Genomic DNA, 21286 nt, shown 5'->3' on the forward strand with positions numbered 1-21286 from the left:
ACAATCACAGCAGTTTCACTGTTGGCCACATGTGGCATAACTTGGATAACACATACACTGACATTCACTTTAGAGCAGATGTACTTCCTACCACTGCAATATATAGTCAATTTGCAAGCCAAATTGCTCATTAGAAGGTATGCTTTCTAAACATACCTTTTAAAATTCCAGCTAAGCAATAAGATGAAAATGTAAATAAAAATACAACATCGGACTCAATAAATAAACTATTTATTATAGCTTTATATTTAGAAACAAAATATTGACATTTCAAAAATTAAAGAGATTGGATTGCCCTTTATAGTTGAATTTCACTTTTCATATTTTATTTGCTTTGTTAACAGTTTAGAATCTAAAAAAGTATACCCTTCATTTCACCTTTTGCACCTAATAAGATGTCAGCTGTATAGTCTTGGGGTTCTTTACATTCAATTATGTGAAATGAAAATTAAGAGAAACTTACTGGATTTTTGTAGAATATCACTGTAAAAATTACCAGAGTTTTTGCAAAAACGAAAAAAATGTGGTACACCTTGTCCAGTTTAAGTTTAAGAACTTGCATCCTTGTAAAGTCAAATTGATTTCAATAGAGCTCTGGGTGAGAGCAAGAATCTACACTAGCAAATCCAATTATAGGATTATAGTCCAAATATCAGAAGATAAGCTTTCCATTGGAAGCTACATAAAGCACTGTAATTCAGCGGGGAAGTAGATGCTTTGCAAAATGTCTTACCACATTTCTTAAAATCTATGACCTATGAGCTTCATATTTGTAATAAATTCAGTTTACAATTCCCATTCTGTTAACCCTAGGAATAATGAACCAAAAATGAATATATTCTTTAAAATTCTTAGGAGGGAAATAGTAGTGGAGAATTTTACATACTAGTTCTAATTTCTCTCCATGGAATTTATGTTGGATATTTTTAACAAATCCATTGTAACTGCATGTGTGAGCACAGAGTGATAATGCACAATCAGTACCTCCCTTTCAATTTTGAAACCTACTTCCCACACAGTTGTGGGTTTTTTCCCAATAAAAGTATTTAGTTTGGAACATGAATTTTTATTCTGTTGATAAAACAAAAATACAAACAATTACACTGATAAGAAGGTTGCTCAGACCAATATACCATTCTTTTTCCCTTTTACACAAGTGTATAAATGGCAGGTCATACTTCCTTCCATCAGTGCTGGTAGTTTTGGTGTACCAAAAAATTACTTTTGGTTCTTTCTTACTTTCCATTAGTAATGATGTATTGGATTTACATGATTAGGTTTTGGTGGAGGAGGGGGCAACAAGTGATGGCTTCTGTGAAAGCTGCCAGAAGCTTCCCCTATGTCTAACGGAGGCAATGCCAGCCAGCTCCAAGACTGAGCCCATCAGCAACAGCAGTAAGGCCTCAGGGCTAACATAGTTAAGAGGGGAAAAAAGTTACGGTGCAGGACCAATTTCAGCAAGTGGAGAGAGAAGTGAGAATATGTGAGAGCAACAGCTCTGCAGACACCAAGGTCAGTGCAAAAGGAGGAGGAGGTGGAGGCGCTCCAAGTGCCAGAGCAGAGGTTCCCCTGCAGCCCATGGAGGTCCATGCTGTACCAGGTATCGACCTGCAGCCTATGAAGGACCCCACATTTGAACGGGTGGATGCCCAAAGGAGGCTGTGACCCTGTGGAAAGCCCACACTGGAGCAGGCTCCTGGCAGGGACCTGTGGACGCATGGAGAGAAGAGCCCATGCTGGAGTAGCTTTGCTGGCAGGACTTGTGACCCCATGGGGGACCCACACTGGAGCAGTCTGTTCCTGAAGGACTGCATCCCATGGGAAGAGACCCATGCTAGAACAGTTCATGAAGAACTGTAGCCTGTGGGAAGGACTCATGTTGGAGAAGTTCATGGAGGACAGGAATGACAGAGAGGCTTTGGTGGACACTCAGTGTCCAGCCAAAGTGCGCCCACCACAACTCTAAAGCAATGTGCTTATCTACCTATATACATGCACTGTGTTCTACAAATCTCTCCTAACATTGCACAGTGACATGTTCATAGTTCAGGATCCTTTTTGAGTGCCATTGTTCAAAAGCTTCACAGGCTTAAATTACCTCATGTTATGTCTGCCAGTAGAGGGAGCCAATTTTATTCCATAAACATAAGGGAAAACCAGATGTTTTTTTAACAGGAACACTCCTGGTCTTTTTACATTTTTCAAGTCAGAAATTAATAAAACCCAATAGTTTTTCAGTGACATGTGTATAGCATGATTTCGAAGGTCTCTGTGATCCATATAGCCCTATAAAGTAACCTGAATTTGCAGAAGAGAGTAGGAATGAAGGGGAGGGGGAGGGGAAGGGGAAGGGGAAGGGGAAGGGGAAGGGGAAGGGGAAGGGGAAGGGGAAGGGGAAGGGGAAGGGGAAGGGGAAGGAAAGGCGGGTGACTCCATAGGGAACCGTGCGGCACCGCGGCCCGTCCTGCCCGGCCGTACGAGAAAGGCCCCTGTACGGCCCCGTAGCGCGGGGGGGCGGCCGAGGGGGCGGGGACGCGCCGGCACGGGAGCTGCTCCCCGCCCCTTACAGGCGGGAGCGCGCGTGCGCCACGAGGGTGCGCCACGAGGATGCGCTCGCGCCCAGGCCCGGCCCCCGCGGCGGCTCTGACGGACGTGGTGAGTCCGCCCCTCCCCTCATCTCCCCTTCCCTGGGGTAGGGATCGCTGGGTGGATGGGTTAGTGTTCGTTCGTCCGTCCTCGGCGGGGGCGGGAGTGCTCCCGCCGGGGCTGCCCGCCCTGTGCTCTGGCGGGCTGGGAGCTGTGTCCCCACTGCCAGGTGGGTTTGGCGGCGGCGTTTGGGCCTCCAGCCCCAGGGGCGCCTCGGAGAGAAGTGTCAAGGCCCCTCGGGCCCTTCTTCGCACGGCCTGGCTTGTGTCAAACGGGGGCAGCGGCGCCTCCCGCGCTGCCGCCTCCTCCTCCCCGCTGGCAGCTGCTGTTCCTCATCGCCCCGGGGGTCTCGGTCTGCGTGGCTTTAGTCAGGGATTTGGCGGAAGACCTCATCATGATACAGGCAGGCTCTTTTCGGTAGTGCCAAGCAGTAGGACAAGAGGCAACGAGCAGAAACTGATGCATAGGATGTTCCACCTGAGCACGAGGAAGAACTTCTGTACTGTACAGGTGACTGTGCACTGGAACAGGTTGCCCAGAGAGGCTGTGGAGTCTCCCTCACTGGAGATTTTCGAGAACTGTCTGCAGGCAATTCTGTGCAATGTCCTCTAGGACGACCCTGCTTGAGCAGGGAGATTGGACCACGTGACCCACTGTGGTCCCTTCCAACCTGACCCATTCTGTGATCATCCATGAGGAGCCACTATCAAAAGGCCAGATCCTCTCTTCCTCCTTTTGCAAAGCTCTGCTTCTTATTCATGAATGTTATTCTTGCATAATAATAATTCAAATAGAAAGATCTTGCACATGCAAACATTCTTTCAGGCACTTGTGGATCCCACACTCCAAGACCCTATTAATGTAGATAACTATATTATCTAAAATACTTCACAGTTATGCTTCAGGAACCAAACTATTTATTGTAGAACTTTGGCGCTCCAGAGTCACTAAAACCTGAAAGTCCTTTGCCCACAACTAAAAGTGTAGTAGATGATTATATTTTCATCAGGTATGCATATCTTGCATATTTCTCTTTAGAATACTTTTAATGGAAAGAAAGTTAGTCCTATGTTTTGTTTCTTTCATGAGTAACACTAACATTGCACCTGGAAGACTCTCATACTTTGTAAGTAAACAGTTATGTGATAAGGCTTTCCAAAGAGTCATAGTGTAATTATTCTTATAGGTGTTTGGTGGTGGGGGGTTAGAGCAATTAAGGCTGTGAAGCATTTCTTTTTGGGCTTAGATTGAGGAATACCCACACTCATCTGGGCTGTCACCTTTTGTTCCTCTCTGCATTGCCACAGCTGTTTTTGTACCACTGTGTTAAACGTGACTGGGAATTGATCTGTCTTCTGTCAATAAGAGGATGGAATCAATAAGAGGATGGGTTTCCATCTGCATGAGTTCTCTGATGAAGTTCATGTTAAAATGTCTGCAATGAGCAGTTCTGAGGACACAGTGGGGACTTTGGAAGGGGGCAAAAGCTGGGTGATCTCTATGCTGGCATAAGTGGCTCTCCTGTCAAATGTGAAACTTGGCCGTAGTTCTACAGGTTGTGTATGTGTCTACCCCCCTTTTTTTTCCTCCTTCTCCTGAAGCTGTGATTTCCTAATCAAAATGAATGCATACTTACAGATGTGCCTAATTACCTTTCTGCTTAGAGCAGTCCTTGGTTTACTTGAGCTAGAAGAGGACTTATATTATGGGAAATATGACATTTGGATTGAGAAAAAGACATTTTACCCAAAGTATTTCTAAATGGTAGAAGTATAGAATTACAATTTTTTTGTTTAGGCAGGAAGTGTGTTCTAAGGACTGTTTGTAGCAGTAGTCATGTAATTCAGGTACTGGCTCCAGCAACTGTGTGTTGCTGTGCCACTCACTTCCCTGTTTATTCACTGGCCTCTTGTAACCAGAGCAACTGCAATAATTGCTGGTGTGCTGGCATACTGTGGTAAAACAGCAGTCAGTTGTGGCTCGAGAGAAGGCATGTTGAAGTGGCTATTCATTTTCATTGCTTCTTTTTTCTCCTTAGGTAATTCTAGAAGCTATGGATATACTCTTCAGAATAAGAGGAGGCTTGGATCTTGCATTTCAGCTAGCAACTACTGATGGTGTGTCTATTAGACTAATAGATTTCTTAATATTTATATAAACTTTTATTAATAAACTAAGTAAGATATTTATTTTGTTTGCGTTTCACCAGCCATTAAGTGCTTCTTCCAAAAGCTGTAACAATTAAGTACCAAAATGTTATTCTTTATCTCCGTAAATTTTCTGACAGTCTTTTTCCATCACATGTTTTTTATTTTGAGCTTGACTCCAAAGTTGACCCTGAAATTCTAAGCAGACAGAGAATAATTTAACAACAATGAATTTGGTTATAACAAGATTGTATTAATACAGTTTTGGGACTGTGGTCCAGTCTTCCTAGAGAAATAGAGAAGGGGAATAAGTCAACTAGTCAGCCTACTGAATTCAGGTGGGATTGGCTACGGCAGTTCCAAGTGATAACAAGGGACTAGTCCATATGGTGTTAAGGGGCTCCTCTAGTCCCACACTGTTACAGTAATGTGACATCCTCTTCAGAAAGTCAGCTCAAAGCTATCAGCAACCTATTGAGCTGTCATATGGTGAGCTGCCATGTGGAAGGAGGTTGTCTTTAGTTCAAATGTCACTCATTCTGCATTTTAAAAGACAAGTCTCTGCTAGAGACACTGAATTCCATGTTAATGAACCTTGAAAAGGAATTTGGGCTTATTTGAGGTCATGATGTGCAGTGGAAGTGTGGAATAGATTTGCCTAATGCAAAGCAACATTTTGTGAGTTGCATCCTCAAAGAAGGGCTATTTATTTGGCTTAGTTTACAGTGTAGTGAACTTTAACTGCAGTGAAGCAGAGTGGTATTTGAATTGTCCAGATGCATGGTATTCACAGCTCTTAGTGTGTAAATATGACACACCGTTCCTTTTGAAGGCAGTAAATTTTTCTTTTGGAGCAGTTTTCTAATACTGTAGTTTTTACATACTTCTAGTGCAAAAGTTATCTAATACTTACCAAATTGAAGTTAGAGGATTAAAGATATACAGTATAGTCTTTGGTGACTTGTTAGGCTTTTTTAACTTTTTGTATTCTAAGCAAAGGTCTTTAACCTCCTCAGTGAAGAAAAAATGTGGGTAATGTGCAAAAGTTGCTCTGTCATGTGCAGTATTGGTTCAGGTTGTAAGGTGTGGATAAAACTTAAATAGTCAAGTCAAGCTCTGAAAGCCAACTGTCTATACCAGTAATAAAGCTTAAGGCAGATCAGGGTTACAGTTGCAGGTTTATTTTGGCCAGATCTTGGTCTTCAGTTGGAATGTAGGCTCTGCTTTTCCAAGCATTTAGTCTGTTTGTATTTCTGAACGATGATATGAAGTCAGAAACATGTGACTCAGGTTGAATCTTTCCGGGATTTAGTTAAAAGTTTGTCTGTATGTAGAAGTTTGTTTGCAACTGTAGGCTTGGTTAAGAATTATAGATGTGAGAATTGACTGCAGAATAGGTTATTCTTCTGTGATTCATTCAGCTCTTCATATTTGGCATCTGAGAGAAAAGAGAACTTTTGTTTAAGGAGATATAAATATGAATGTTTGAGGCAGACCTGCTAAGTGAAATCTTACATCAGTTTTTGTTTACCTAGTCATTTTTCTCATCCTAACAGCATTTAGGTTTTTATTCCAAGTTAAAACTTTTTTTTTAATGTATGCCCAGCAGCTATAAAAAAAAGAGCAAGGGAATTTTCTAGTCTAATTGTATCCTTATTGTGTTTCAGAGGCATCAACAAAAAAGGCATTAGGATATGTTTTCAGTGATCTTGCAAACAAATTGTCCTCAGAGGTTCTTGTATTAAGAATTTGCCACAGTTCAGTGTATGTGTGGCCTAACAATGGTATGACCACAGTTCCAGATCTGACTGATGAGTCTGCATGTAAGGAGATAACACGATTTATCCAGTGAGTATATTAAAAATTGGGGGGAATAGCAGATTAATTTCTTATTATAGTAATTTCTCTTTCTGTTGATACTTCAGATTTGATCAAGATGACGAGACCAAACGAAAGCCTGGCAAAAAGAAGGATAAGAAGTTACAAGATACGGTATGTCTCTCACCCCAGTAAAAAATTATGTGAGACAATTTATCATTTAAACATTTTCAGACTTGCCCTCCCTGGGCTTTTTTGTGCACAAGTAGACATTGACATGAGTTAAAAGAATCATTTTAAAGTAGAAGCACGTAGAAGTTTGATGTTTCTAGCTTTTTTTTAACCCAGATATTTCATTACTGAGTTCAATATCAAATATCTACAATCTTTCTTTTGCCTACTTGATGCATGTGTAGTTGCAGATGTCCTATTGGTGTCTTTATTCTCTCCAGCAGCAGATAGTCAATGTAGACCTCATGTTGGAAATGACATCTTCTTTAGCTGCTTTGGCTCCAATCATTGAAAGGGAAAATAAGGAACACCACTACATAAATATGACATTACCAGTTGATGTTGTTGTATCTGTTTCTCCAGAAGAAACGTGGGGAAAGTAAGTGTTATCCTGAACTTGTAATTTTTCAGCTTCATTTCTGCTTTTTCTTGAAGTAATGAAGTAAAACTGTATCAGTCATCATTTTAATGGAAAGTATATAGTATTTTTAGAGTGGAATTTTAACTGTGTAAATAATAAAAGGTCATGTAGACAGCTGTTACCTTTAATAATCTTGAGAACAATCCTTTTGCTGCCTGCAAAAAATTGAGTTCATCAATGTCTGATAGATTTGATAACTCATAGCTATTACTTAGCAATGAGAAAGGCAGGGAAATGTTCTAAAAATTCTTGTAAGTATGTGAGGTGAATAAAAGTGAGAGTTGGGGTTTATTTGATGAGTCTTTCTAATCTCAGCCCTACACTAGGGACTGCAGCTAGGTAGGTGCAGATGGAAAACGTTTGAAGCTGCCTCTGTATTTTTTCCTTGTATTTTTCCCATAGGATTTGACTCTGAACAATACTAAATGGAGTGGATAAAATGGAAAAAAAAAAAAAAAGAAAAAAAAATCCCAAACCAAACCAACCAAACAAAAAAACCCCCATGTAGTCATATATGTAATTTTTATTTTGGCAAATGCTCATAATGGTTGTGTTTCTGATAAAAAACAGCATACCTGCACTTTGGAGGATTGAATCACTAGGGACTGGTTTCTGTGTGCAGACATGCCTTGACTAAAGCACGGTGAGGCTCTGCCTTTGCCTGTGGGAGCAGAAGCAGGAAAGTAGTACATTCATCTGACCAGGTGCAGCTATGCATATAAGTATTGCATAACTGCCAGAGCTATGAGAGAAAATGATCCACCATCGCTGCTCTGCTTTTTTAATATTCTCCTTTGGACTTTGCAGGGTACAAAATCTCCTGGTGAAAGCAATTCATGGGCAATTAGATGACATGGAAAGATGTATCATGAAATACGTGAAAGGAACATCAATTGTGGTACCAGAACAATTTCACTTCATGTTACCAGGAAAAAATCATCTTGTAACAATCTCATATCCTACAGGTATTTCAGATGATCAACTGGAAAGTTATAGAAAGGTAAAGCCAACAAACAGTTTTATTTTTATTTTTAATTGTTGTAATTGAAGCAGTGGTAAAGCTTTTCATTTAGTCAATGCAGAATAAATACTAACAGATAATGTTATTTTTTTTAAATTTATTTTTATTGTAACCAAAGCAGCATACTGAATGTAGAAGCTTGATTTATTAGAAGTTATTTTATAAAATATGTGCCAGATCTCATTTTGGTAAGAGAACAATAGAAACTTTAAAAGTACATAAAATTTGGTTTAGATAGATTTTATCTATCCAGTACAGTATTCTTTGAATTTATCCACTTCCATGATAGAATATCAGATTATGTGTAGCGTTTTTCTACATTCAGGCTTTAACACATGTCCTGAAAGGGTTAATGCTGGGAGGGTTTGTTTGTTTTGGTTTCTTTCTTGGGGTTTTGTGGGGTTTTTTCTGTTTGTTTGGAGGGGGCTGCTTTTTGTGGCTTACAGCTGACCAGGCTTAGCTAGCTTTTGGTTTGTTTTTGCCTTCTGGGTTGACACATCTAGAAAAAGGAGGATGAGGTGGAAGAATGTTGTGATGGGGCAGAACCTTCAGATTGAGACTGAGTTCAACCAGGTCACACATACTGAGAGTAGGGAAAGAATATTCTGCCAGCTTAGAGATGTAGAAGCTCTGGCGATTTTTCATTTTCTTCTGTGTGAAGCATTCCTAGGTCTATAAAACCTAATCTAGCCTTGCACTTGCAGAGGCCTCAGGCACTGGTGGCACACTGTCTTTCCTGCTCTCTGTCTGCTGTTCACTCTTACCCACTGAAAGTGTTACCTCTGCCTAAAATGTATTACCTGTGTTACACACATTATCCTAGATGATCTCATCATTCCTTTCACTTTTAAGCTCTGTGAAATAAGACAGTGTATCTCTTTAAATGTGGCTGCTGTGTTATAAACAGGGCTTAAGAGATTTAAAAATAGACTGAATCTGCTTGAGCCATAAGCTCAGTATCTTTAGTTTGTCTCAATACAAGGTATTTGTGTGTCTTCAGTATCAGTTAAGATTATAATTCAGTGTCTGTATCTATCTACACTACTACATAGATAAAACTGTAATTCTTTTCTGTGATGTATTTTATCATACTTCCATAACAAACTTGTTACTCGTGGTATCTTCAGTGGGGCTCCAGTGGCAGGCATTATGTAACAGGACTGCATAAAACAGTGGGCCCTTTAGACAGGAGGTAAGCCTGCATGAGCTTCCCTTGAGACGTGAGATGTAGTAGTAAACGTACATGCTGAATGTTTGGTTAAGCATATTTTAATAATTTGCTAAGCTATGCTGTTAAAATTATATATGTCTTTATTGCTACTTACAATTTGATCTTTCTTGTAATCCAAAATTTGAATTGTGCTCTTTATTTTTATTCGAACTTGCATGTAGGAATTGCATGGGTTATACAATCTGCCTTGTGACAGACCATATTTCAAGAGAGCAAATGCTTATCATTTTCCAGATGAACCTTATAAAGATGGATATCTCAGAAATCCACACTTACATCTTAATTCGCCTGGTATGGAGCCTGGTATGGTAAGTTTAAGTTGAACATTTGTCAGAAAGTACTTTTTATTTTACTTGAGTTTGTTATTAAAAGCAGTAACTTAGATCGTCAGTGTTGTGTAGATGAGAAAGTGAAATAATTGGCCCAGCCTTTTAAATCAAAGGGCTTCTCTGCGCAAAATGGCATTGCTTTAGTTTGCTGTATTTGTCCCAAAGAAATTGGATTTTCTTGGAAAAGGATGTACACATTTTTAGCATGTACTTTAAAAGTTTCTTAGAACCAGGACAAGAAACTAAAACCATGAACAGAGATGTTTATGAGACAAAAACAGGAGGAGTAATCATGTGTGAATAATGACCCTTTGATTCTTCCAAAGATTTGCAGTCCTCAGCTGAAAACTTTTACAGTGCAAGTGACAGGTCATATGGCTTCTCTGAAAGCTGATTGCAAGTGTGATCAGATTCTTTTGTGTTATCTCTTTCTGTGCAGGTTTATTTAGTACATGGTGTGTATAGTTATCACCACTATATGCAGGATGGGACTGATGACAGTGGTTGGGGCTGTGCCTATAGGTCTTTGCAGACAATCTGCTCTTGGTTCAAGCACCAAGGTTACATTGACAGACCTATACCAACACACAAGGAAATTCAACAGGTATAGACCATTTAAGGAGATTCATTATTTTATGCATATTTGTCTAGAAATATTTGTGTAGATTATTTTTTAAAGATCCAATCCATATATTTTGATTTGTGTGATATTTTTAATTTATCTCTTAAATTGAACTAGTGGTTCTGAGTTACTGTTTTTAACAAGTTTTATTATAGGAGATCTGTCTTCAAATGTTTATCACTGTTGAATGACATTATCTGTACAAATAAGACTCCTTAAAATAGTCTTTTAAATGTTTCCTTGGATTAATGTTCTTTTAGAAGCTGAGATTATGACATTTTCAGTGTTTTTTCCAAATGAAAAGAGAACGAAGAACCCAGTGTGTCATACTAAAATCAGTTTTAAAACTGACTTTTGTATTCAGTGACAGTTGGATTAGTCCCCAGATGCTATGCATGAATTTACTGACGCCTTTTGCAAATTTGCCTTTGAGAGCAGTATGCTTTTCCTGGTTTTTGAACTCTCCTTCACTTCTTTTTCTGTTTTGAATTCAACTACATACCTGAACGTGTTCATTTCTCTTAAGAGCACTGAAGAAAAACTGTAGACTTGGGTAACTAATACTGTGTGCCTATCCAGAAATACTGCAATTATCTTCCATCTTCTAAAAATAGTTCTTTGTGTTCTATTAGTTAACTGAACATCTTTAGCAAAGTTTAATCCAGTTAATAAAACAACTTTCATCCTACCTAGCAAGGACGTGAACACTAAAGGTAAAACTGCATTTCCTGAACATTGCTCAGACCAGATCTAAAGCTAAAAGCTCCCAAAGTCTCTGCACTCCTGTAATATTTTTAGGCATCTAGAAGAGAGCAGTAGCCTGCAGGAGACTTTGTGGGCTTTGTATCCTGAGCAGAAAAGGACCCTCTCAAGTGCTGCGTGTAGCATATAAGCCTCAGAACAGAGAAGAGTTTAAAATAAACCACAACTTCTGGTGTATTTCAGTGGCCTCTTTCTCAGAGCACTATTTTATGGATCCTTTTCTGAGATGCTTTGAATAGGAATCCAAGCCCTTCAGCCTATGAAGTGGCTTCTGCAGTGTCCAAATGATGCATTATTAGACAGCTCAGTGCTCACCATCCCAGCTTGAAGTCTGCCTGTGGACCTGGGTTTGTAGTCTGTGCTTATGGACACTGTTCTGTGTTACTGCTTAAAGGGACATTTCCAAAACAGAACCCCAGTGAATGTATTTGATACTTATTTTCTGCTTTTGACTGGCTAGGTTCAAAACACATTTCCATAAATATAAACCAACTTTATTCACAAAAATGTGGTGGAATTCCCTACTATATCTTGTTGCTCTTTGTTTTTCTTCTTCATCATGATGTTGGAAAGGCACTGGTTGATGCTGGAGACAAGCCTGCAGCATTTGTTGGATCACGGCAATGGATTGGTTCAATTGAGGTACAGCTTGTTCTGAATCAGCTTTTTGGAATAACATCCAAAATATTATTTGTCAGGTAAGAATCATTAACTGTTTATAGTAGCTCAGTAATTGTTAAAAAGACTGAATGCCATAAAAAGCAAATTATGATTACAGTGGTTGGGAGAACGGGAATAATTAAAGAGATAAATCCTTTAAGGGTACTTTGTTCATAAGCCTTATATTCCCCCTTTATTTTTTGCTAAATGCTTGCAGATAAAGGTGGTGTTAAATTTCTTGCAGGCTTGGGGTTTCAGTTTCCAGTTGCTATAAATTGCTTAAGGATATGCCAACTGCCCAGTTTCATAAAGCTACAAATGTGGCTCCCATTGGGTGTGCTTAATCCTATAAATTGCCTAATGATATGCAAACTGATATGGAACTCAGCCTATTTCTTTGCATCACATTTTTGAAGCAGACAAAGAGTCTGGTAGCCGCAGAGAACTGAATGCACACTGATAAATTATTGCTGTGTCCACAGAGCTAACTCCTGAGGGTTGAGGCGAATTGCTGAGCAGCCTGGAAATAATGTTCTCTTTTTTGGGTTTGTGTGACAAATAAAACAAGGAATTTGTTTTCATTCTGACAATCTGATCATCTTATAGGATGACCAGAAGGACCATGAAGGACCCTACAAAGATATTTTTGGATAAAAAGAATAATGTTCAGCATTTATCAGAAGTAAAATTACCAGATTTTTATCACAGAGGCAACACCAAGCAGACTAACAAATCCCTGAATATGTTGTGATAAATAAGAGTCATGAAATAAAGAACATATACTAACATAGTGCATATGAAAATTCAAGTCAAAATACTACTCGTGTATTTAGAGTAAATTCCACTGTAAATATTCTAAATAAGCATGGTGATGGGGATTCTTAATCTTAGGAAAATAGCTCAGTTCTTAAATATCTTAATCTTTGTTTCTGTTCCAGAGCTTGTATTTGCAGATGATCCAGCTATTATTTATGATAGCTGTGACAGACCCTGCCATTAGGAAGATTTTTATTCCTGTATATAAGAATATAGAATAAATTCTTTTGTGAACTGAGTAGAATTGCCTATAGTGCTGCCACAAGGGAACACCAGTTTTTTTCAGGATTATGAAAAACCGACATCAATACCGTGCTGGGAAGAAGAAAACGTCATGCATCTTTTTTAGCTGGTCACTGGCAGTGAATGACATTTTTGGTTTGGGTTTATTTCACATAGCACCTCTAACCTTTAATGGAAATAAGACTTCACAGCTGCACCAGCAACACTAGTACTGGGTCCTGGATCCACTATCATAAATGCACCATTTCCCAGAGTTCCAGTTTTGTATTCTGTCTGCATTTAATCCATCTCTCCAGGAACTTGGGAAGTAGGCGTGCAGGCTTTCTTTGGGTTTTAAAAAAGTTAACCACTCTATGAAGAACTATAATGACAAGATATTAAATATATCTGTATTAATTTCCTTGCCTAGCTTTTGTCACCACTTTTGGGAGTACTGTCAGTCTTCTAAGAGGAATATAAGTGTCCATCAGACATATGTCTTCAGCTCCAAATCCTAGAGTATGTGCATGCACTGTGTGCACACCTTTCTCTTACATCTAGATTTCTTTTGTTAGTGGCTGGTCTACATAGTTGAAAAAGAAAGCAGGGAGAATATAACAAAGCTAAGTTCAGTGTTGCTTTTGAACAGATTACTAATGTTATTTGAGATTTGTTTTTCAAAGCCAACATGGGTATGAATATTGCGATTGCTTGTGCAATTACAGTAGAAACTTACCTTCAGAGATGTAATTATATGCACCTTTATCAAGTCCTTATTTTTGTTGTTTCTTATGAAGGTCTGTTACTTCAGACTTCCCCTTGTTGATAGATATGGCCAACCTCTTTTTCAGCCACTTGGAGGGACCTGTTGGGGTTTACCAGCTGTCCCCACTGTGGGAGATGAGCAGCAGACACTTTTATAGAGGCTGGATGACTCCGGATGCTCCACAGTGGCAATGAGGCTTACAGCAGATTCATTGGTCCAACCAGGATCTCTGAGTTGCATTAGAAAACGTTTTTCACATTGTCTCAGGAAGTTTACACAGTAATAATCCAAGTGACCTTCTAATCGGTTACCTATGCAATTAACAAGTATAATGGATAATTAGAGAATTAAGCCTAGTAAGAATGACAAATCTATTGTTGTTTTTCTTACCTAGCAAGGGTTCTGAACTAGCATTGCAGGGAAGAGAGCTTGCTAATCATTTCAAGACTGAGGGAACTCCAATTATGATTGGTAAGTGCTTGAATATTGAAGAAAGGCAGTGAAAGTTCATGGCCTCCATGCGCTGAATTGTATTTCAATTAGAACCTGTTCAATTTACTGTACAAGAGTTAATCGAAACTGTAGATGAATTAAAAATTATGGTTTCCCCAAGGTAGCTTCAAAAATGATACAATTTAGTCTGTCTGGTATCTTTTAATTCAGTATTACTCCCAAGCTCAGTATTAAACATGGTAACAAAAGTCAATCTAAATGGTGTTTTTATAAATTGCTTTTAAATCATCACTTGAGAGCTGACTTCTGCTCTCTAGAGGAACAGATGATCATACAGTTCCCCAAAACTTCCCCTCACAGAAGCGTAGTGTTTCTCTTGCTTGGAAGAGAAGTATATTATCCAAATTTTTTTTAAGACCAGTTTTAATAATCTGAAATGTTGTTAAGGTAAGTGCCACTCCTAAGAATACTGCAACTTTAATTGAACTATTTCCAAGCTGTGGTTTATAAAATTAGTAATATTGATATTATTATTTTCAGCTTTAATAAAATTAATTTTAGCATTTTTTACAATCCGTATTTGATACTCCACAATATAGTGTTACTTTCTCAAATTAGAGGTCCCAGAAGTCCAGGCTTTGGTATGATGATGGTTTAGATTATATGTTAGAAAGAAGTGAGGGTGGTGAGGCACTGGAACAGGTTGCCCAGAGAAGTTGTGGATGCCCCATCCCTGGGAGTGTTCAAGGCCAGGTTGGGTGGAGCTTTGAGCAAGCTGGCATAGTAGAAGATGTCCCTGCCCATGGCAGCAGGGTTAGAACTAGAAGATATTTACGGTCCCTTCCAACCCAAAGCATTTTATGATTCTATGAAATATTCTTTGTCTTTCGGCAGCCTTTTTGTCTGAATTTCAAGAATTTAGAATCCTGTATTGAAAAATCTTTTAGGCTGTAACTTATTTTTCCCTGTAATGCTCTCTTGTAGGTTGGTTTAATGTTTTTTGTTGTTGGAGGTATGGAGATTGGCTGTTTGGAGGTGGGGTTTGGGGGTTGTTTTTAGTTGTGTTCTTTTGCAGATTTTGCAATTCCTGTCTGTTGTGTGGAGTCATTACTACAGTATTGAAGGGGCATAAACTTCTCATGTTATCTGAAAGAAATGTGCAAGAGTTGACCTGTCCCCATCTCATCAAAATATCCCTGTTTACAAGCTAGAGAAAGTTAAAAGTTACTACTCTGCCCCTAATATCCATTGATGTAAATTAGTAGAAAACAGCAGATAAACCTTATCCAGCAATTCTGATTTCTGTTCTAACTTTAGTCATTTTACAACCAGGAAGTTTTCCAGATTTCTTTTATACAGTTAAGTTTCTTTAAAGAAAAAGTGCAAAACAGATGTTTGAAATACTCTTGACTTCATCTGGTGAAAGTGTTGAGGATTTAACCTGCCTTGCTGACTTGGAAGAAATTTGAAAAGTAAATTCTTTACTTACTACAACTAATCTTCCCTAGTTGTAGTAAAGATATGTTATTTAATAGTGTGAAGAATCTTATGTAGGTCAGCTTCAGAATCATCTTGAATAACTAAGCTAATCTGTTAGTAGAAAGTGTTGATGTATTTTTATTTAAGCCTTGCCCATTTGCCAATCTCAGTAAAAAAAAATTTAGCAATTTGTGTTTCTCCTATTTTAGGTGGAGGTATTTTAGCTCACACGATATTAGGAGTGGCTTGGAATGAGATTACAGGGCAAATAAAATATTTGATTCTAGACCCACATTACACTGGAGGAGAAGATCTGCATGCTGTTTTGGAAAAGGTGAGGCTTCATGCGTATATATACACACATATTTATGTATATACATAAATCAAGTAATGTACAGCCAAATACTAATTGGCCATGATATGGCTTCTCGGTTCCTTATGGAGGAAGTGCTGATCCCAGTTAACCTGCATACTGCTATATGGTACCTATTGGCAGTTTCTGAAACTTAGTGTCTTTGTAGAAGATGTATCAGATCAGCAACTGTTATTCATTTTATCTGAAGTAACCCATCTCCCTCTTCTACCCTGTAGTGTATACAATAACTCTGTTTAGGATTTTGAATGAAACAGAAAAATCTGTTCAGCCTGTAAAATGCTGAAAATGAAGCAGAGAAGATAGCAGTTTATTTTAAATTTTAAAAATTATTTAAAAAATCCAACACTAAGCATTCTCAGATCAGGCCTTGAACTATGTTTAAAGGTCAGGTAGTGACCTGTTTTAAAAATGTGGGAGAACTCTAAAGAAAAAACCTCCAAAGAGCTAAAGGGTATGTAATATTATTTCCACATTTAAAGCCACTAAAAGGGATGACATAGCGCATTACAAAACAGTAAACATAGTGTCAGAAATGTAAATTGTGAAAGTGGATAAAATCTCCTATAGGTGTTACATAATCAATTTCTTCTCTGTTCTTCATATTAAGTTGCAAATAGTAGCTTTTATTTTGAATCTCTATTTGATATCCTTGTGTGGGGCCCAACAGAAAAAGCTGTTTTAAGAAACATTTTGCTGGACTGTAATTATCAAAGCTTGACATGAAAACAGAAGCAATTTCCAAAGAATGTGTAGGACCAAAGGCTGTTACAGCTACAGTTGTTGAGAATGGTCCAGGAGGATAGAATACATGCAGAACCTACTTTCCTCATCAAAAGTGGCTGGGGAGGAACTGAGGTGGACTACCATTTTGTAGCTGTTTCCTTCAAAAACATCTCCAGTAATTCTGTGGTACTCTGCAAACTTAAGAGCTTTGTTAGACTGCTTTTTTTTCTGCAGAATCAGGATGAACAGCACAGTTTCTGATATTGAAAGCTCTGCTTGGGGCTGAAATATCAACTATTACCAAAGAAGGCAAGGATTCAGGATGAGAAATGGGAACTGCAAGAATGATTTTAGAATAATATTAATCTCTCTGTAGCAGCAGAAGAGGTAGTGGGAAGGGGGCATGGAGTGCAAGAGATGATACTTCTAGGAACTAAGCTGGGGAGGTAGGAAGAGGGAGAGAGAGTCTCTGTAATAAATTTTCCATTAATGTGTTTCCAGGCATATAGGGAACTTTCTGAAAATTGTCATTGCATTCCATAGCTATCTGAAAAGAATTCATACAGCTTAGTAAAATGATTAGTAAAATAAATCCAATAGAAGTAGGTAAGAATACTAGAATTCATGGTAGATTTAAAAGCTATCTTGCTTTTTCTTGGACAGGGCTGCTGTGGATGGAAGGGCCCGGAGTTTTGGAACAAGGATGCCTATTATAATCTGTGCCTACCTCAACGACCAAAAGCTATTTAAATTCCTCTCTTGTGCTGGAACATGCTACACCAGAATACTAGCTGATCTAGATAAAACTGCCCTGTTATTTATCAAAAGAATGCTTTAAGTCAATCAAAACTCAGTTGAAATAGAAACGTTGCTGGCGTAATTTAAATTAAGAAACTTTTTTTTTAAATGAAACCTCTAGAAATAAGAGTTATCTGCTGTGAACTGCATTCCTTACAAATGCATTTATTAGGCAACTAATATCTGTTCTTTTCCCTAATGCAATTTATATTTATATAGCATTTTTTGCTATGCTAAAATCTTTACAGATTAAATGCCCAATCCTTTTATTTTATGGATTTCTTTCATGACGAAAAGATGAACTGTCCTCTGCCTTTCAGATTCCACACAGCCAGCTGTCTTGTGCACTGTGAATCTGTTCAAAGGCATCGTTTGCTGCTGGTACTGTCAATGATGGCCTTTTGGGAGTGGGAAAAAAATAGCTATATGTACTGAATTTTATGAATTCTGCTCTCATATTTACACAGAAAAAAAATCAAGAGAATTAATTGTCACACGCTCATTTATTTATAGCTGTATGAATACAACTATTGGGAGGGAACCACAACATTCTTCTGTAAGAAGTAACAATAAACAAGCTTTCCTCCTTCTCAGAAGGAGACAATGTCCCAGCATACACATCTGGCTGCTCAATGTATCATCCAGTCATGTTTCTTCAGACTTCAGATTCCCCATATTTCATGTTGGGATTACAGGCTGTTTCTTCTGGCAGCAAGGAAACAAGATCTGTCCTGAATAAACAACAATAAGTCTGTAGCTTCTACATCAGTACACCAGTAAGAGTACCTATTTTTTTCCCCTTTGTTATAGTCGTTCCACTGGCATTCCCCATGCACTGTCCGTTTCCAAGAAGACCATAACCTTAACTACCTATGCAAGTTCATCCTTACTAGCAGGCTTCTATATCTAACTGCTATGTGTCTAAAACCATTTACTTGGACGCTGAAAACATTTAGAAAAATATTCTGGATTGTATTAAACTAACTGTGTTACACACCATCTGATCTTCTCCTCTTCCTGCTTATGGATCTGCTGGTTTTACTTTCTTGTTTCTGTGCAGTTGGATCCTCTCTCAGCAAGCCATGTTTGTCACTTAGCAAGTAGCTGCACCGTCCTTTCAGTTTCATTGTCTGAGTGTGCTGAATTGTCTTGAGGAACTTGGCACATTCCAGAAAGCCATAAGCAAGTGCAAGATCTGCTGCTGTCTGTCCACTGTTGTTGCACAAGCTGAAACACAGAGTTAACAATAACCAATTACACTGGCATATATATTATGAGCAACCACTGATTAAGGGGTATATTTAGACAGATGTATAAAAACAACTACAGAAAATCAATATCAAGAGGGTTTGTCAAGGATAGCATGGGGCTCATACAGAGGGCTGGCATTAAATACAACAATAATTATTTTAAAATAAATTTGTCATCAGACTAGGATTGGCTTATATCAGAAAGGCAAGAAGAAGATGAACACAGCATTGGAATGGAAAACTAACAAGGAGAGATTATGATCAGGAATATTCTCTCAGCAGTTATTACAGAGGTATTTAACATGTAACAAAATAACAGCATATGGTCCATGCTACTTTGGTGCTTATCTCAGTTTCTAATACTCTTATGCTGTAGTCATGCTATATTTGCAGCCTTAGCATGCACATTCTGAACAAGTAGAAGTACTGTGTAAAATACACATCCTTTGATGCTGTTACTGAAATTAATAAATGTAACTCAGCTTACTCAATTTTGGCATCGCCAGCAACAAGGAGAGCGAGACATTCCAAACTTCCAGCTTTTGCTGCTTTATGAATTGGGGCTTCTCCAAGGCAATCCTAAAAACACAATTTACATATAGCTTTATCCCATTCCCCTTCTTCAAATGACTGCTATCTCATTCCTTAAAATGACTGTGTATATCAGCCTGTTGAGAGTTGAGAGAGAGTGTACTTGATAACTGCCATTAAATGTTTAGTGTATTTGTCACCACAAAGTAAAAACGCTGTCCCTTGCAATACTAATTTTTTAACCTTTGCCTTCTAAAAGATAATTTACACAGAATACACTCTGTACACTGATTAACAGCATCTTCAAGCATCATTCAGGGATTGCTGTGACCAACAGCTTGCTACCAGCTCAGAGGTATAAGTAAATTAAACTTTGCAGCTAGAATCCTTATGTGTACTGGAAGTACAAAGGACAAAATTTTGGAGGAAAAATAAATAATCATTTGTGTAAAAGAATTAAATTCTCTGGAAATCTGCATGCAGCACTGTGTGAAAATTGCATTATTACAGCAAATGAAATTGCTAACACAATATAGACAGGATTTCTAGTTCATGCTAGAGCTTACTCTAAAATAAGTGACCCCAGGTACCTCATGCCATACTACTGTTTATAAAACCTCTCTTAGATAAAAAGTATGTAAATAATATTAACTGGAATTACTAACATACCAGATTAGAAGTGGAAGAAATGAAACATGTATTTTTACCTGTTGGTTCAAATTCGCTCCTGTCTGCAGTTGCCAAAGTAGGAAAAAAGCTTCACCACCACAAGCAGCCAGGTGAGCTGGAGACTGACCAAAGGCATCTGCAGGTGCGTTCACAGCGGTTCCTGCCTCAAACAGATTGCTGAAACTACCAGACTGAAATAAACAATAAATCAAAAGACAAAGAAAAAAAGGAAAAGAAAGAATGTTACTGCCAGTTTAAGCCACAGCAGATCTAAGCACACTGCATTATGGCAGGAAACATCCCCCTCGCAAATCGTCGACCTTCATGTTCCTTGAAACTTCCCTTTAAAAAAAAAAAATAAACAGCTCCAAGCATGACATTTTTGGCTTTTAATCTCATAATCAGAAATACCGATCGGCGGCGGCAGCGCCCCAACATTCCGAACAGTTCCAGGCAAAGTACACTTCACCCTGTTCCGTGTCTGGGCTCCCGGTAAGACAAAACAACAGACCCATCTTCCCCAAACCTCACCTCTAAACTGCAGTCCAGCATCAACATCGCCTCCCTTTGCTGAGCCCGCCGGGCTGGCGGGGCTGTGGCGGCTCCGCGGCGGCTCCGCGGCTTTCGGGGCTCCGGGGCTGTGGCGGCTCCGGGGCTGTGGCCGCCCACCCCCCTCACCAGCCGCGCGCGCAGGCAGCTCCGGCTGCAGCCCCCGCCCCCCGCGGCCGCGTCACGTAGGCAGCGGCAGCGCCCGCCCGGCCGCCATTGGCCGCCCCGGGGGCGCCGCGGGGCCGGGGCCGGGGCGCGCTGCCGGTGGCTGTGCGGGCAGCGGCGGGGGCGGCCATGTGGCGCGGGGCGGCTCGGCACGTCCCGCACACACTCGCAGCCGCGGGAGCGCCGTCCCGCCCGCCATCCCAGCGGTGTCCGCCATCCCGCCGCTGCCACTCCCGGGGAGCCTGACACCGGCTGCGGCACCAGCCAGGAGCGGGGGTCTCCGGAAACCCCTCCTGCCGCTGGCAGCCGGGAGCCCACCGAACCGTGTACGCGTCATACTGGTTTGCTTGGTTTTGCTGTAGCTAAGCACAGCCTCCTGTGAGGTTCTGCCATCGTACCTTGGGGTACTGCTGGATTGGGAAGGCAAAACCAAGGCAGACTTGGATCTAGGAAAGAAAGCAATAGAGGATTAATTTAGAATTTCCCCCGAAAAAAGTTCAAGTCAGTATAAAGAAATCCCCTATGCAAGCTCTGCCACTAGGCCAGGGAGACTGACCAGACCTGCCACGCTCTATGAAACCCCAGGCTCCCTTTCAGCGTA

General features: G+C 39.6%; 2 protein-coding genes across 7 annotated transcripts; one reads left to right on the forward strand and one right to left on the reverse strand.

Moving 5' to 3' along the window:
- The first annotated feature begins 2552 nt into the window (after positions 1-2552).
- UFSP2 (UFM1 specific peptidase 2) lies at positions 2553-19262 on the forward strand. Of its 5 annotated transcripts, none has more exons than XM_027735432.2 (12): positions 2553-2655; positions 4685-4763; positions 6461-6641; positions 6719-6785; positions 7064-7221; positions 8071-8263; positions 9677-9823; positions 10284-10448; positions 11802-11926; positions 14087-14163; positions 15834-15958; positions 17387-19262. In XM_027735432.2, the coding sequence occupies exons 1-12, from the start codon at positions 2608-2610 to the stop codon at positions 17471-17473; spliced, it is 1452 nt and encodes a 483-aa protein (XP_027591233.1). In that variant the 5' UTR covers positions 2553-2607; the 3' UTR covers positions 17474-19262. The 5 variants fall into 5 exon arrangements, with proteins under 5 accessions (XP_027591233.1, XP_027591235.1, XP_027591231.1 ...); XM_027735434.2 differs by lacking the exon at positions 2553-2655 and adding an exon at positions 2715-2815; XM_027735430.2 differs by lacking the exon at positions 2553-2655 and adding an exon at positions 2854-3156.
- ANKRD37 (ankyrin repeat domain 37) lies at positions 18006-20646 on the reverse strand. 2 transcript variants are annotated; one of them, XM_039388720.1, is made up of 5 exons: positions 20503-20646; positions 20010-20162; positions 19259-19350; positions 18519-18748; positions 18006-18247 (listed from the first exon to the last, which is right to left on the reverse strand). In XM_039388720.1, the coding sequence occupies exons 1-5, from the start codon at positions 20527-20529 to the stop codon at positions 18177-18179; spliced, it is 573 nt and encodes a 190-aa protein (XP_039244654.1). In that variant the 5' UTR covers positions 20530-20646; the 3' UTR covers positions 18006-18176. The 2 variants fall into 2 exon arrangements, with proteins under 2 accessions (XP_039244654.1, XP_027591237.1); XM_027735436.2 differs by having other exon boundaries at positions 18006-18252; positions 20503-20612.
- Between the last annotated feature and the right edge of the window lie 640 nt (positions 20647-21286).

This window comes from Pipra filicauda, unplaced genomic scaffold (genome assembly GCF_003945595.2).
Source record: "Pipra filicauda isolate LSUMZ 115617 unplaced genomic scaffold, ASM394559v2 scaffold67_size6003252_pilon, whole genome shotgun sequence".
Lineage (NCBI taxonomy): Eukaryota > Metazoa > Chordata > Aves > Passeriformes > Pipridae > Pipra > Pipra filicauda.